Raw genomic sequence first — 17,305 nt, 5'->3', positions numbered from 1 at the left:
ATTTTTTCCTCCTGCGACGTATACCTGAATCGCATAAGTAATATTGATGAGAAAAGATATAAACAAAATATTTTCCTGAGTTTGTAAGAATCATCGACTCAGAAATGGACAAATAATAGTAGAATATGCTTGAACGATAAATAATTGCAATAAGAACGTATCGAGCTTTTCCACTGTGACTACTTTGAATAAATAAATAAACTTTCCAGTGCAAGCTTGCAGAAACAAATTATAAATAATAAAATTTTGGTTCGACAATAATCATAAATTTTCCAATTAATTTTAAGGTGGGAAAGTTTCTCGTTGGAAAAGTTTATTATTAGAAAATAAAAATCTAATCATATTAAGAGTTGATGTAACCTAGGCAAGAAAAGAGTTGATGTAACCTAGACAAGAAGCGATCCCTAGTAATGTTGAAAACTTAAATACCCTCAAATGATAATTTCTCAGTGCAGAATATGGATAACAAACAACCTAAAAAAAGGACCCTCCTCCTCAATATCAACATACTGATAACGCATCTATCACTGCAACAACCTTTGCTTACGCAAGGTTGAAGGATGGTAAGCTACTTTCCAGAGATAAACAATAGGAATTCTGTTGTTTCTCGGATTGGGAATCCTTTGTTTTCCTTGAAGGTTCAGCCACTAATAGTATTCTCACGACATCTCGCATGGATGGCCGGTTATTCGAACACCTACTGGTGCAGAGGAGAGCCAAATGGAGTACTAACAACAGCTCTTTTTGGCCCGAGTAACATGAAGCCACAACATGTTTATCGAAGACCTCTGAAATTCCTTCCTTGGCCCGAATTTTACCCTTGACCCACTCCACAATGCTGGTGGCATCTCCGAATTCCGGATCGATGGCCTTTCTGCCTGTCAACAGCTCCAGTAGGACCACTCCAAAGCTGTATACGTCACATTTCTCCTGGACCTCAAGTGTGTAGGCGCATTCTGCAGAAATCCAAAAGATACATACTTCACTTTTATATGATTGTCAGGGGCTGAAGTTCAAATATTTTGCACTCATCAAGGTTCAATATCAAAGAATCATATACATATATACGAAAATCTCATTCAACAACCATATATATACACTTGAAAATGTTATGGAGAATTATATACATATATCTAATTACACATAATTAATAGATTGTGAGAATATTTTAAAATCTGATTAACTAAAGTCAATTAAATAACTAATTTTACTATATTTGAAAATCTCAGGCAAACAATCATGCAACTTAATGGATTACACAATTTGAAAATATTTTAGAATCTAACTAACTAAAACTAATTAATTTTACAAATTTTACAAATTTCAAAATATTCTTAAATCTACAAATCAATTAGTTTTAACTCAAAAAAATTCAAACAAACAATCCTATACTTAAAAATCTCACTCAGCAACTATATATATATTAACAAACAATCATATATTTCAAAATCTCAGTCAGCAACCATATACATATTCTTGAAAATCTAAGCAACCAATCATATACATATACCTGAAAATCTCAGAGGTTATTTGGTGCTGGGTATATGTATTTTTTGTATGACACTTTGAATTAGCACAACATATATTCTTCCTATGTACCTTCACAAATAGAATGGAATTACTTAAAAATCTCACTCAGCAACCATATACATATTAACAAACAATCATATATTTCAAAATCTCAGTCAGCAACCATATACATATTCTTGAAAATCTAAGCAACCAATCATATACATATACCTGAAAATCTCAAAGGTTATTTGGTGCTGGGTATATGTATTTTTTGTATGACACTTTGAATTAGCACAACATATATTCTTCCTATGTACCTTCTCAAATAGAATCTGGAATTTTTTAGCTGGTGCTTTTCAGTTCACTTACAAGAGGATGAGTAATTTTGAAGAGTTCATGATAGACGGGATGAATGGTCAAAAGAATTATAGGACCCTCCCTTTTTTCATCATCTTGGAAATTTGGAGCTCCTGGAACGGTTTTATATTTGAGGGACCAAGATTCGATTATTTCTAGATTATATACACAATTCTAATTTGGATGAAGGCCACCTCCTACCTTACTGAGAATTGATCCTATAGGATGAGGCCCTTTGCTTATAGGATCCCTGTTGGTTTCTTTGATGGTGCTGCACAACATGGAGATTGTGGATGTGGTGCAGTGTTGCGCATTGACTGGGGAACTCAATATCATATATGGTGGCATGGAGGCCCTTTGCTTATCGGACCCTTGCTGGTTTCTTTGATGGTGCTGCCCAACATGGAGATTGTGGATGTGGCGTGGTGCTGCTGGTTTCTTTGATGGTGCTGCCCAACATGGAGACTGTGGATGTGGCATGGTGCTGGGCATTGACTAGGGAACTCAATATCATATATGGTGGCATGGTGGCTCTAGATGCAACACAAAGGGGAAGGCTATGGCTTTATGGGGGGTTGATTTGGTTTGCTATCCTTTAGAACATTAACTCTATGAATATCTATAAAGACTCTAAGGCATTGATTGATGGCATCAAGGGAACTATTGGATTCTGCTCCTCCAGCCCACCCTCCCTTCTCTAGGGTGGCTCAGGAGGATCAAGCACAGTCTGCTTTCGGTAGCTGACAGCCTCTCCAAGGCTGGCCTGGGCAGATCTTCTGGTATAATGCACTATAAATACTTGGTTGAAAACAAGGTCCTGGAGGAGGGCAGGCAGAAACATCTCAAACACCCCACAGCGAGACTCTAGGTGGGTTTTGCAGTTATTCTGATGATATCTAGTTTCTAGCATTTTCATTTAGCTGCAATTTTGAATTACAATACTCAGATAATGGTTGACTCTGTGCTGATATGGACTATTACATAATTTTTGTTAAAGAATTGTTATTATTTAATATTACTCTGATACCTTTCTTATCCAGCACTTTGTTTTCTTATCCAGCACTTTGTTTTGACGAGATGAATAAAACTATAGACTAAGCATATGTACTGTTTTTATTTTATAATAAAAACAGCGTTTTTTCTTCTGAGAAAAGAAAATCTCAAAAGTTCAACGTTATCAAATATTTTGCAAACATCAAGGTTCAACATGAAATAACCATATACATATACCAGGTAATCTCATTAAGCAACCGTATACATATACCTGAAAGTATCAGTCTGAGTTTATTTGTTTATGTAGAAAATAATGAAGGAAAGCAATGCTACCTTATAATATTTTGAAAACTCTGGCCGAGTATGTGTGAAAATAATCTATAACATTTTTTTCGCTATTTCAACCTCGTTAAGTTTTGACTAGGAAAATTCCGTGGCGTCGCTCGAGAGGCCAACATCCATTGTTCATAGATTTTCAATAACAACATCTATCCCGTAGCAATTTCACTCGGTTTTTGGACGCATTGCTGTAAAATTTTATATATCATAATAATGGTTTGGAATTCGTGAATTTTTTTCAAGCAATGTAATCTTGATGGTGTTTAAATCAATTTTCTTTTAAGTTGATTTGATATTATGAATAACCCTATAACAGTTATAACCCGGATTTAATTTCTGCTAAATTATTTTTTCTGAAATAAATTGTAACCTCATTATACTAAGACTAATAAAATAACTTAAATTAAGGTATTTAACTATGTTCCACGGGTTCACCAACCCTGGTTGGGGTTTTTGAACCCGTCTAGAATTCCTGTCCCCAAGAACTGGGTGGTACCTCTCAAATAAACCCTAAAGAACCTGGTGGGTACTTCCCATAGGAACGGGATACTAGATATCTTGGGGCTGGGTTTTTTCGCGTAAATGGGTCTGGGTTCTTTGGCGTAAATGGGTTCGCCAATTCCCAAAATTGGTGGGTGAACCCTGAAACACGTGGGTGAGGGGTCTTTGAAGAAATTTTTCTTTTGTTTTCACATTCCACACAATCTTTTGCAGCTCCGTTGAATAAGTTTATGGAAGTTCAAAATTCCAGTATCAAACAAATGATAGAGAAATATGGGTGAAGGGTCTTTGAAGAAATTTTTCTTTTGTTGAGAATTTTTTTTTTTCACATTCCACACAATCTTTTGCGGCTCCGTTGATTACGTTTATGGAAGTTCAAAATTCCAATATCAAACACAGGATAGAGAAATGATTTGGGTGTAGGATATCTATATGATATATTAGAGGGGTGAATCCCAAAACAAGTGAGTGAGGGGTTTTTGACCAAGTTTTTCTTTTGTCTAGACATTCTTTTGTTTTCACATTCCACATCATTTTTTGTGATTTTGTTGAATAAGTTTCAGTATTAAACAAATGATAGATAAATGATTTGGGTATAGGATATCTATATAATATTGATTTGGATATAGGATATCTATATAATATATCAGATAGAAGGTAATCTCCTCTTTCCCCAAAGTAACTTACAAATAACTTAATAAGTTTAATGCATTCTTAATTAACCAACTCACTATAAGGACATTTTTACACTTGGAAGTTGGGTTTTAAAGATTGTTAGAAGGGTTGTTGTGTTATTTTCAGTGCAGACCTTATTCTCAACCTTCATAGTTCACTGGGACGTAGTTAGTAAGTCCACTAAATATATAAACTAGAGGGTTGTTCATGAAAAGATTGGTAGAAAGATGGCATTATGTTATCTGGAACCAATGAATTTCCTCGAGGTCAAATTTATATATATTATAATTTATAAAATATATAATATAGATAACTTATAATATACCTTCGTGAACCCACTTACCCTTTTTCAAAATGTAAAGCACCCAAAAGTAAGGTACCCCAAACCCAAGTTTCCTAGCAACATAGGTATTTAAGAATGTAATAAAATATAAATATATTAAAATATGTTTTAAAAATAAAAATTATTTTATTACTCTCCTTTTGTATATGTAGTGAATACAAAGGTGGTACCCACGGATAAGAAAGAATGGCTTCAACAATCGTAGCTGTTGTAGCGCTAGGCCGAATTGCCTTGACAACAAATTTGCAAGCCGAGATATCGTTGCCCACTTCTTCTCCCGTTGCTCGCCTTGCCATTAGATCCAGATCAGGGTCCACCTCTTCTCCTCACCGGCTCTGTTCTATTGCTTCCTCCTTGCGAAAGGACAAGACCAAGCTCGGATTGGGCACTGCTTCTAACCTGTTTTCCTTTGATAATGATCTTGTCTCCGCTGTCGCAGTGCAGGCTGGTGGCGCCAACAACAGCAGGAGTAACCGAGGAGTTGTCTCCATGGCCAAGAAGAGAGTTGGGGATTTAAAGGAACCCGATTTTAAGGGCAAGAAGGGTTATGTTCGGGCCGATTTGAAGGTCCCCTTCGATGAAAATCAAAACATCACTGATGATATGCGTATCAGGGCCACTATACCCACCATCAAGCACTCGATCGACAACGGGGCCAAGGTTATTCTTACAAGTCATCTTACGGGGAAAGCAAATTTCCTGGGGATACCGGATCTGATTGATTCCTTGGGGTTTCGTAATTGCACCCTAGATCTGGTGCACAGAGCAACCGATTGGGCTCCAAAATGGTCAAACCCCCCTCAACCAGGAATCTATGTAGCAGATTTCCCCCTGAAATGGCCATATCTAAATCAATATTTTCAGATCCGAGGGTTCCCACAGCTCAAAGACAGGAAGGAACTGGCGAAGGTGTGTGGCAAAGAAAAGATGGGGGCAAACTTAACCGATAGCAACCTTACAAAGCAAAATGACACAACACTAGACATCACAAGGCTAGAAGATCCATCAGTTAGCCTAGATCTGGCGATGCAAGAACCCGACAGAGCTTTGATATGCTCAGATCTGGACACTTGGGCAATAGATCGAGCCCTTTCTCAGACGGATACATACCCTACTGAGGCAGATCTTATACAAATATTCATCAAAACATTGGATGGCGGGCATTTTTGCTGGAGGATTTGGAAGGGGAGCAGGATCCAGGATCTAAGGTATAAAATACAGAACCACCTTGGTATACCAACATATAGGCAAAATCTGATCTACGCGGGTCTCAGTTTACAGGATAACTACACCCTTCAGGTTATAACATAACCATAGACTCGACCATCATAATCAACCTCCGTGTGTGGGGTGGATGTTCTGGAACCAGCTCAAAGAGCATATGCTCCTTCAAGGATGCAGTCAAAGGTAAGGGAAAAGCGCAAACCAAACCAACAACAATGCCTGAGCTTCCTGGGCCCTACATTATAGAACAAAAAACAGAGAATCCTGCTCTCACCATCGCAATGCCTAAGGTAAATAATTTGTACTCATATCTCTACTCCAAATCAGTTATATGTAGATTCAATGGATTTGGTTCAAATATGATGTTTTGCACCAATGGATATATGATACATGGTCACCAAACTACGAAATATACTTATGCCCCAAGGGGTTTTTCATAGTCAGATTCAAAATAGAACAGGAAAGGGATCACATCCTCAATAAGGGACCATGGTTCTGGGGAAATGCAGGGCTCTTCATCACCCCCGGGTTTCCAAAATTCGATGCTAACACAATGGTGGTTTTAAAGATGCCAGTTTGGGTTAGGCTGCACAACCTTCCACTACACTTCTGGCATCATAATGTATTAATCGCCATAGGGAACACTCTAGGAAAGTTCCTAAAGATTGATGGGGACAGACTTACAAGGGGAATATTTACTTTCGCCAGAATATGTGTTGAAGTAGATCTTAGCCAAGGATTACCATGAAGTATAACACTGAACTTCAATAATACAAAATGGACACAACCTTTAGATTACGAAAATACAGCGTTCCGATGCCGTGGATGTCTACAAACAGGTCACCTCCATAACACCTGTCCACAAGAAAAACAAATCCCCAAATGGAACAAGAAGCAATAGAGAAAGCCAAAAGGATGGCAATATACATCCCCCTTGGATGAAGAAGCAAACACAACAGAGAACAAAGAGGAAATGGATGATCAAAAAGTCCAGAACAACACACTAAAGGAAGAGGAAGATCCCAGCAACCCCCTGCAACAAATAGAATCCCAGCCAACAGGAATGGAAATATCGGACAACAAGCGAACTCGTGGATAAGAAGGATCTGATTCTGACAAAGACTCTCCCATAAATACAAACGAAAAGCAGCTATCCATTGTAATAGCCACCCCCAACACTGGAGGTTGGCGAAAGGTGGAGAAAACGAAAGGGAGAAAAGAATAACATTTTATCTCTTATTTTTTATTTTTTTTTCTTTTTGGTTCTATGAAAACAGAAATAAACCATATGCATATGCTTCTTAGCATCTACAAAATGTAATTTTGTCTTATGAATAAAATTACAACTTTTTCCAAGGGAAAAAATATAAATATAATAAATACATATTAATAAATTAAAAATAATTTTTCCGATAATAAAATATATATAATTAGTAATTATTAAAAAAATGTATATTAATAAAAAAAATTATAATTATTATAAAAAATTATATTAATAAAATTATTTTAAATATATAACCCATATATAAAATAAATTTTAGAAAAATTGATAATAATGAACATTTTTTAATATATTGTGTTTTTTTTACTTCTTTTATAAATTATTTTACATTTAATATCTTTAAATACATTACACCTCTAAGTAAAAGTAAATAAAGAGGATTCACTTCTTTCAAAATCTCGTTTAGTATATTTGATTATACAGAATAAAAAAAATTGCTTATACACCTTAAAAAAACATATAATCTACTTAATTAATATGGGTTTTATTTAGGAATTCACCTAAATGCATGATTCTAGTTGAGCATTGAAAGCTCAGGGTGTTGGTCAATTTGGTTGTGTTTTAACCAAAAACAATAATAGACCTCTTATTGGCTAGTTTTTCTCTAGTTGGGATATTCCAAAGTAGATAATGGTGTACATGACTTGAATGTTTGTTGTCTGATTATTTATTTATTTCTTTATTACCTTTGGATGCCTTTAAAAATCACTTCATTCTCATTTGAGCTTGCAAAGCGAGACTGCTACGATGATATAGTTGCAAGGGCACCTTTTCTGGTCATTTTCACCACCATTTGGGGCTCTTATAATTTGGCCATTTCTATTTTTTTCTTTGTGGACATGTAGGAAGACATAGAGTTGTTGCAAAAGATCTTATACATTTTTTAACTTTGCTACAAACACATTCCACCTTCTTCCCATTACCCTCTAAATGCAAAGTATGGTCTCATCTCCATCCTTATGTCTAGATAAAGCTACTAGTGGCATCCTCAAAATGATTTACTTAAAATATACCTTAACCATATAAGTGTGTCAACCATATAATTGTGCCACACTATAGGATACATATCTATTTTTACTTGTTCACCATTCCCTACATTCCAAACTAAGTCTGATATAATTATGCGGAAATCTAAACCTGGAGCCTTCCAATGATTTCACACACTTGTGTATTATTTTTAGGAATTCTTAGCTAAAGTGTTTTTTTTCAACTAATTCCACGAAGTTACAGTGGTCAAGGATTTTCTTCACAAATGGATACATTTTACGTTGTAACCATCCACATCTTTTGGTTAGGTTCTATCTAGTCATCGTCACTTTCTTCCATAAACTATTTTAGTCAACAAATTCCATAAAGATTTGGTTGTTAAGGATTTTCAGGACACCTTGTAGCTTTTGGTTTGGCTCTATCTAACCACCTAGAGAGATGAATACCTTCACTATCATTATTCTATCTTCAAATAAAAAACTAAAACACACTTTTTTGAATATTTTTAGGTCTCCTTTTGAAATAAGTGGGAATTCAAATATACATCTAAAATATAATTTGCTATAGTTAGCCTACCCCACCTTGAGAGCTATCTATTACAACAGTGAAAGATTCTAAAAAGTTTATAATTTAAAGCTTCTTGCACATCTAAAGCAACATAAGAAAATATATTAACCTTTATTTCACTCTCTTCATTAATTCATGGAAATTAGAAGTAGATTTTGTACATTCATCTCCATAGTCGTAGCTACAAATAAAGTATTTAGGATTTCCTGAAACTTTTTGGCTTTGGTTTCATAAAACATATAAAGAAACAACCAAATGTCATCTATGACTAAAATGTGAGTCAAAAACACAAAACCAATCTTTATTCCTTAAATATTGGCTCTTCATTTTGCTTACATAATAACCTTACTCAAACTTTCAATTATTAAGAGAAACAACAAAAGAGATAAGGGGCATCCCTATTGTATTCCTTTAGATGACTTTGAAGAAAATAAAATGGATGCTTCCTCATGAGCTGGTAAATTCATTGAATTGGTACAACTCATGATCCAATTTAGCTTTATAAGCAATTTTCTCTATCATTAGTCTTTGATAAACCTATGTTTATGGTGTTATCTTATTTTTGGTCTTTATAAAATGATACCTCTATGAACAATATCAAGAGTCCCATCTTCCATAAACCTAAAACATTTTGATGAAGTTGAAACCATTTTAATAAAATTGATTTATACTTTTAATTTTTATAATAAATAAATTTGCTCTTAGACTCTGTTTGGGCCTACTTCTAGGGTTATTGTTAGTCAATCATACACCTTGCAGGGCTATCAACAAAATGGTTTGTGCCACCTCTGGCAAAGGAAAGGCAGTTCGGGGAACCCATGACCGGGGTAAACAGAGGAAATCATCCCTTGTGACTAGTCAACGAAGTTCATCAGAGGGGACGATTCATGGGCGTAATTCGATCTCTTGAATCATTAACGAAGTGGCCCATGCTTACCATTTGGGGAATTTTGCCTTAGTCAGACAACTCATTGCAAAATGGGAAGAGGAGATCAACTAGAAACAGGAAATTTTGGAAATTGATTTGGAAGATTGGAATACTTTGGTGCTAGACCCCGGTCATACTCGAGGAGATCCACCCAATACAAACAAGAAATTCACTTATATTGGATGATGAAGAGCCTTCTGGCTAAAGCTCTGGAGCAGTTCCCAACAGGCATGCCTGCATCATCCCATGGGCACCCATATTATAGTAAGGAGTTTTAGAAGATCCAATTCCAACTGCAACAACAAAATGGTCGCCTCAGTCGCATCGAGCAACATATTCCATGTATCCCTCAAACTGAGTTTCCAGGCTCCAGTGCGAAGGACCTTGCTCCTATTGATTTAGATGAAGATGAATAGTGTGTTGGTGTACCCCTTGTTTTAGTTTTTGTATGCAGCAGTCTCATACTTTTCAGAATGTTGTCAGTTATGTTTATAGTTATCTATATTGTAGGAAGTATAAGGACACTCAGACATATTTAGTGTGGCTGGCTAGACTCATTATCTTTTGTTTTTGGATGACTTATCATGTTGTTAGGTGGCCAATAGACTTGGTTTCCCAATGGGAAGGTTGATGCCACCTAATCATATGAAATGTGGATGTAACTTGCTTCTTTTTGACAGAAAATTAATAGAAAGGACCTACCAAGCTTACAAAAAAAATAAAATAACTTTGCTCTTACTTTATAATCTTAATTATAAGATAATATAAACCTAAAATTGTCATATATATATATATATATGTATGTATGTATGTATGTATGTATATGTTCCCTTCTCATAATTTTACCGCTAGAAAAACCATTACTACATTCAATTGCCATGAAAATTTCATAAACATATAATAATTGTATCTTAATAGTTTTTCTTTTGTAAATAAAGAGCTTTATATTGCATTATCAAAACATCGTATACATAAAAAGTAGTAGCCCATACATAGCCAAACCATAGAGGTTATATTGCCAAATGGCCAAACAACACAATCCCATAAAGTATCCACAGAGGAACACACAGGAAATACAAATAAACATTTTCAACTTGGATACCAATGAGTTCCATCCAACCTTCTTGTTTACAATTTAAAACAATAGATATCAGTAATGGAACATGACTATAGGAAGCTAACTTGAAACATTCTTGTACCACAACTCAAACAAAATTTGAGCCAAAAACTACTTTTAGGGCATCTTCGTAAAACATGGTCGATGCAATACTATTGCAGGGCAATTCCACATAGAAGAGCGATTCAAATTTTATCCATAGATGCATTAGTCATACAAAAGAAAACCATCACGACATTTTGCATCATTTACACAACATACACTCCCACAGTAACACGAAAATGATGAATTTGAACCCAAGATAGAGCTAAACCCACCATGTCCAACATCTAAGCAAGCACATTCCATGCCAAGATCAGATTATATAACATCCCAAAATACCAAAACAAAATGATCTTGACAAAATAGAACACAAAGGTACCTACCCTCACTTATCTTCACCATACGAGTCATTGACTGAAGAGATCAATGTAGGGGTATGCCCACTGTTAGTAGGAGGATTAGTAAGATCTTGTGACCCATAGTCACTCGCCAAGAAATTCTCCACTTTCAGCAAACGAGAATCAACATTTTTCAAACAAAAATGCAGATTATGAATCACCCTCTTAATATCTTCTAGAGATGAGAAAATATTGTAGGTTTCCACCTATTTATCCTTGAAGAGGAGACACATGAAAGTTACAATTTGTTGGTTTAAAGCCAAAGAACTCAAAAAATGTAGCCTCCTTTTCCGAAATTGACCAAGATTTGGAAGCCATTTCGCCTTAAATTATCTTTCCAATTCAAAGTCTAAGCAATATGGATGGTCCCCAACCTCCACACTTTCCAAATCCAAAATCTCCTTACGCACCTTGAGAGGAACTGGATTAAAAGAAATGGCCACAAAATTGTAGGGAAAAGGGCACATCCTCTTATGCCCCACATTCTGTTTGCCACCTCATCGACTAACCAGCCACTGCCTTGGAGCCATAAGAAAAGGTATAGAGAGATAATGGGGACAACCAATACAAAGACATTGGCCTATAAAAGATGACCAAGGACAAAAGGGGGTACCTTGAATACCTGATCTATAGACAAATAGGTCATCCATATAAAACCACTCAATAGGGCCAGAACCTAAAAGGTTATCAAGCTCACTACACATCCAATTCATAACCCAACAAACCAACCATGAACACTCATCACAACTAGGACTTAAGACTAGGAGAAAAGAGCTCGAAAATGCAAGTATAAACCCCTATAAAAACTCTAAGCACAACAAAAAACTGAGACAACTATCCAGTTTCAATTGACTCAGGACCTTAAGCATAGAAGCAATAGAGTCCAGAAACATACCACCAAGAAAACAAAAGCTAATAGCCCAGTTAAACCTAATTGTCCCAGTTAAACCTAATTGTCCACCACAATAGAGAAGGCGTCAACTAAAACGTGTTATAACATAAAAATTGCTAATATACTCACCCTAAGAATAACAAATTAAGGTGATAAACCTAAATCAACAAAGTGGAACTCAGTGAGGAAAATAGCAACTAAAGGCATTCAAACAACCAAAGCCACCAAACTCGATCATCCACTTCCGAACGAGAACAAAGGGAAGCCCTAGGCTTAATTTCAGAATTGCAGTCTGGACAAACCACAACCAAAACAGTAACAAAAAGTAGACAAAAATAAAAGACAAGGTAAAAACCTCCCCTCTACATGCAATGTGCCTAATCCAACGAACCTCCATCATCCTGAACCAATATTTAAAGCACAAAATGACACACATACAAACATTTCAACATTAACTCCATCCGGCCACCTCCACCTGTGCTTTAATACAAGTGTTACATTAGCTCCCTTTCCAAAGCCTCCGTAATCTCCAAATGTTCACCCCAAAGGGAGTTACATCTTAATAATGATTAAGGGAATTATATCTTAATAATTATTAATAATGTACTTTAGTTTGAAAACCAAATGCACTATGTATTTATACTTTCCCCTAGTTACTAAATCTAAAAATTAAATAACATTTTCTTACATTATTTAAAACATAATTAAATAAAATTAATCATATAACTACAATTACCATATGACATGAGGGGAACACTGGGTCTCAAGTTTCAACTAAGTAAGCTGGTGGATATAGGTATGGGTGCACAACGAAGCTACTGCGTCAATGGCTGAATCAATGGCTTAATCTACGGCATGAAACTCAGAAACGGTTGATGTTGATGGTTACGATCAAAGAGCTTGATATAACCTATAAAATGTTATAAAATTCAAGAGCTTGATATAACGGTTAGAAAAATTACTATTAAAGAGTCTGATATAAGCTAGAAAATGTTGTAAAATTCAATGGAATAGTTACCTGGAGCAATGTAGCCATAAGAGCCAGCAATGGTAGTCATGGGCTCCAAATCAGTTTGAATAAGCTTCGACTCTCCGAAATCCGCAATTTTTGCATTCATGTCAGCATCTAGCACTATATTGCTGGGCTTGACATCTCTGTGGACAATGACAGGACGGCAATCGTGATGAAGATAACATAAACCTTCAGCCACTCCCACAGCAATTCTGTGTCTCGTCGTCCAATCCGGGAGCATGCTTTCTTCCCTGCTCTCATGCAAGAGGCTCTGCAAACTTCCATTAGGCATGTATTCATAAAGAAGAAGAGTGTCATGATTGTTTGAACAGAGACCCAACATTTTAACTATATTCCTGTGTCTAACACTGCTGAGAATTTCAACCTCTGCTAATACTGCTCTCCTTCTATCACTCTCTTCTCTATCAACTCTCCACAGCTTCTTCACAGCAATCACTTTGCCTCCTGGCATTTCAACTCTGTAAACTGTGCCAGTTGCTCCACTTCCAACCATGTGAGCACTCTCCAAACGCTCCAGAACATCTTCTATTGTAAAGCTCAGTTCCTGGAAGGCAGTCATCTTCCATTGGTCCTCTCCATGCTTTTCAGCCCTGCATTTCTCACCACCATCATGACCTGTAAACTGGTTATAGCAGCATATTTTGCCAATTATGAGAATGAATACTGCTACACCAGGGAACCATATAATCTTCCATAGAATAGGAAATATCTTCTTAGTATCTGGTGTGTAATATGAAGAAGAAGTGAAGTAAGAGTCATTTAAATTAACGCATGGAGACTCTGCTAGGACTCCGCCACAGAGACCTGGGTTTCCTGCGAAAGAATTACTGTCTATGCTTCTGAAAAGCCCATCCGAAGGAACGGGGCCTGAGAGCTGATTGAAGGAGACATTGAAACATTCTAAGGGAGCACAATTCTGAAAGTCTGGGGGAATCATCCCGGTGAGAGCATTATGGGACAGATGAAGAACACTGAGAGAGGGAAGCTTTGCCATTTCAGGAGGGATCACTCCAGTCAACTTATTTTGGCTCAATTCAATGTACACAAGCTTTTGGCATTTGACAATGTTTCTGGGGATGCTACCAGAAATCCTATTTCCCTGTAGTTCAAACCTGTATACAAAATTGCAATTTGCAAAAGAAGGAAGATTTCCTGATAAATTTGCAAAAGATGCTGAAAAGATTTGCAGGATTGGTGTAGCCCAGATATTTGGAGGAAGGCTGCCCTGCACAGGATTATAAGAAACATTGAGGTACCCCAATGTAGGTGAATTAAAGAGATCAGAAGGCAAATATCCAGTGAGATTGTTCCATGACATGTCCACATAGGACAAGTTTTTAAGCCTTCCAAATCCCAAAGGAATGTGGCCGCTAAGCTTGTTTTGCTGAATCCTGACTCTGTTCAGAGTTGGACAATTTGTAAGATTATAAGGTATTTCTCCAGTCAACTGGTTGCGGAAGAGGCTAAGCGCAACTAACTGGTTGCCTGCACAAACGTCAGGGGGGATTGGTCCTGTTAATTTATTTGAACTTAACACTAACCATTTTAGCCTAGAATTTCTCCCCAACTGCTCAGGAAGGCTTCCTGTGAAGGAATTGTTCCACATGGCAATATACAACAAACTGGGCAGGTCACCAATTCCCTTAGGGATGTCTCCACTGAGGTTATTATCATAAAGTTTTAGGACTTGCAGACTTTTGAGCCTTGAAAACCCTTCAGGAATTGGTCCAGTGAGCATGTTATTGGACAAATCTAATGTGTTCAAGCTCGTGATGTTGCTTAACTGCCATGGTATTGATCCAGTAAGTCTGTTGTTTTTCAGCACTAACCTACTTAGATTCTGGAACTTACCTAATTCTGCAGGCAAGGACCCAGATAAGTTAGCATATGGAATATGTAAATACTCCAGCTTTGACAAGTTACTGAGCTGCCACGGAATCCCGCCTGTGTAAGAATTGTACCCGATCATCAAATGCCTGAGCTCTGGCAACTTCCCTAGCTCTGCTGGGATCGAACCAATTATCTCATTGCCCTCCAAATACAGGAATTCTAGGCTGGGGAAGTCGCCATACTGGATGGGAATGCTCCCACTAAAGTAACTTCCACCAAGGTTCAGAAACTTCAGCTTACTGAGCTGAGAAAACTGCAACGGCAAGGGGCCAACGAAGTCGTTGCGGTAAGCATTGAACTCCACAAGATTTTGCAACCCCAAAAGGATCTCAGGCAATGGTCCATTGAAGAAATTCTCGTTGATATACAGGGTTTCTAGTTTGGGGAGCCTGAAAATGGCTTCACTGATTGGTCCATAAAAGTGATTTTGGCTGATATCTAAGTTAACAAGGTGGTCAAGCAGCTCAATTGCTTGTGATATTTTTCCTGTGAGGTTTTTTCTTGAGAGATCCAGACCCACCACTCTAGATTTATTGTTACATGTAATGCCAGTCCATGAACAATGTAGCACATGCATGATGCTATCATTGTATTTCCAATCTGATAGATAACCTAAATGGTCTACCAGGTCTGATTTGATTGCCAATAAGGCATTGATCTCATCTGAAATTTCATTGCCACATGCAAACACTGAAAAACAAATGCAAAGAAGAACGAATTGAGTTATCCAACACACCTTGATATTAGCCTTTAGATCCATTATTCTGTGTTAAGTTTTTCCAATTCTCACTGCAACCCTGGCACTGCTAGTTCATCTCAGGCGCTCTAATATATTTTCAATGTATATACCACCATGCACATTACAATACATAGTTTCACTGTGTCAACAATACCCATGCATTTTTAATCATTGTAAACTACACCTCTTCGCCATGCACTATCACCTTCAAGTTGGACTGCGGTTCCACAACATTTCACACTTTGAATTTAGAATTCTTCATGTACTAGACCTGTAAATTCTTTCGAGAACGAACCAGTTATTCACAATCTTGGTTGCGATATATTCATTGTATATTCAGTCAACACTTCAATTCTCTCACGCATTCCACTTACTGCAGCGCTCTTCAATTTCCAATAAAAAAAGTGGACTTTCATGAATTTATTCAACCTGTAATTTATTCGGTTCAAAGAATTTGAACATAGACAGCTTGTAGGTCAAAGAATTTCTACACTGCCAGCTAGTGAGTCGTGACCAAAATGATGAAATTGTAGAGCCGTGAACAAAATGATGAAATTGTAGGGCGGCAGTTTGGTCGTTGGGAATTGTAACACGTAAACCAGTTTAAACTAGTTTTTTAACCAAAAAATATAAACGAGTAACACAAAATATAAACTATTTGGAACAACAAATCTTACAGAGTCAAACTCTTGGATGAACACGGTAAAAAAAGGATTATTATGAAGCAGAGAGGTGAACTGATGGAATTTCCAATCTGTATTTTGGTCTTAATGAGATTACAGGTTGATAAAATAATATGTGGAAATTAATAAATTTTATTATCTAAAATAATAAAATTAATTTTTTTAGAATTTAATTTTATTGAGATAATAAATTATAAATATTGAAATCAGAATATTAATATTTTCTAAAAAAATTAAAACAAAAATTTCTTTCTTGTGTTGTATCATATTTTATATTTAAAAAACATCTATATCATTGTTTGTTAGCTTTGTATTGTATCATATTTTATATTAAAAAAACATTCAAAGCATATATGTTCTATAGCTTTGTATTGTATCATATTTTATATTAAAAAAACATTCAAAGCATATATGTTCTAACATATTAGTATCAAATTTATTTTTTTATGGTAATTATGTTTCTTGCAATATATGACCATCACTCCATTATATTAACATCACATTGCATTTTATATGTATCATACTGCATTGTGTTAGCATCAAAATCTAAAAAGCATTATCATATTTGCATTAAATTTATGTTGTGTTTAATTATTATGGTTAATTTTTCTAATTATTATTTGTATAATATTTAAATATTTTTCACATCAATCATGAGTCTAAGTTTATTTTAGAATATATTAATTACTAGAGGGAAAATTATATATAAGCTTAATATCCCACTAATATTTAATCATTTTCATATTAGAAGAGAGATAATCTTTGATCTCATGAAAGCAAAAATTCAGGTAGATAAAAGAAGA

General features: G+C 35.9%; 1 protein-coding gene across 1 annotated transcript; it reads right to left on the bottom strand.

Moving 5' to 3' along the window:
• Positions 1 to 543: 543 nt before the first annotated feature.
• LOC149254121 (uncharacterized) lies at positions 544 to 15,840 on the bottom strand. Its single transcript, XM_089454687.1, has 2 exons — positions 13,176 to 15,840; positions 544 to 956 (listed from the first exon to the last, which is right to left on the bottom strand). The coding sequence occupies exons 1-2, from the start codon at positions 15,838 to 15,840 to the stop codon at positions 544 to 546; spliced, it is 3,078 nt and encodes a 1,025-aa protein (XP_089310813.1).
• Between the last annotated feature and the right edge of the window lie 1,465 nt (positions 15,841 to 17,305).

The sequence above is a fragment of the Pinus tabuliformis genome, chromosome 7 (genome assembly GCF_031772625.1).
Source record: "Pinus tabuliformis cultivar Carrire ecotype Pingquan chromosome 7, CPIR1, whole genome shotgun sequence".
In the NCBI taxonomy this organism is placed as follows: Eukaryota; Viridiplantae; Streptophyta; class Pinopsida; order Pinales; family Pinaceae; genus Pinus; species Pinus tabuliformis.
This window is presented reverse-complemented; position numbering and strand designations above follow the sequence as displayed.

Bases quoted from the DNA above. Each gene is read 5' to 3' on its own strand.
- LOC149254121 (XM_089454687.1), bottom strand. From the start codon at position 15,840: ATGGATCTAAAGGCTAATATCAAGGTGTGTTGGATAACTCAATTCGTT. The intron at 957-13,175 runs GTAACTATTCCA...GGATTTCTGCAG, and splicing joins TTATGGCTACATTGCTCCAG to AATGCGCCTACACACTTGAG.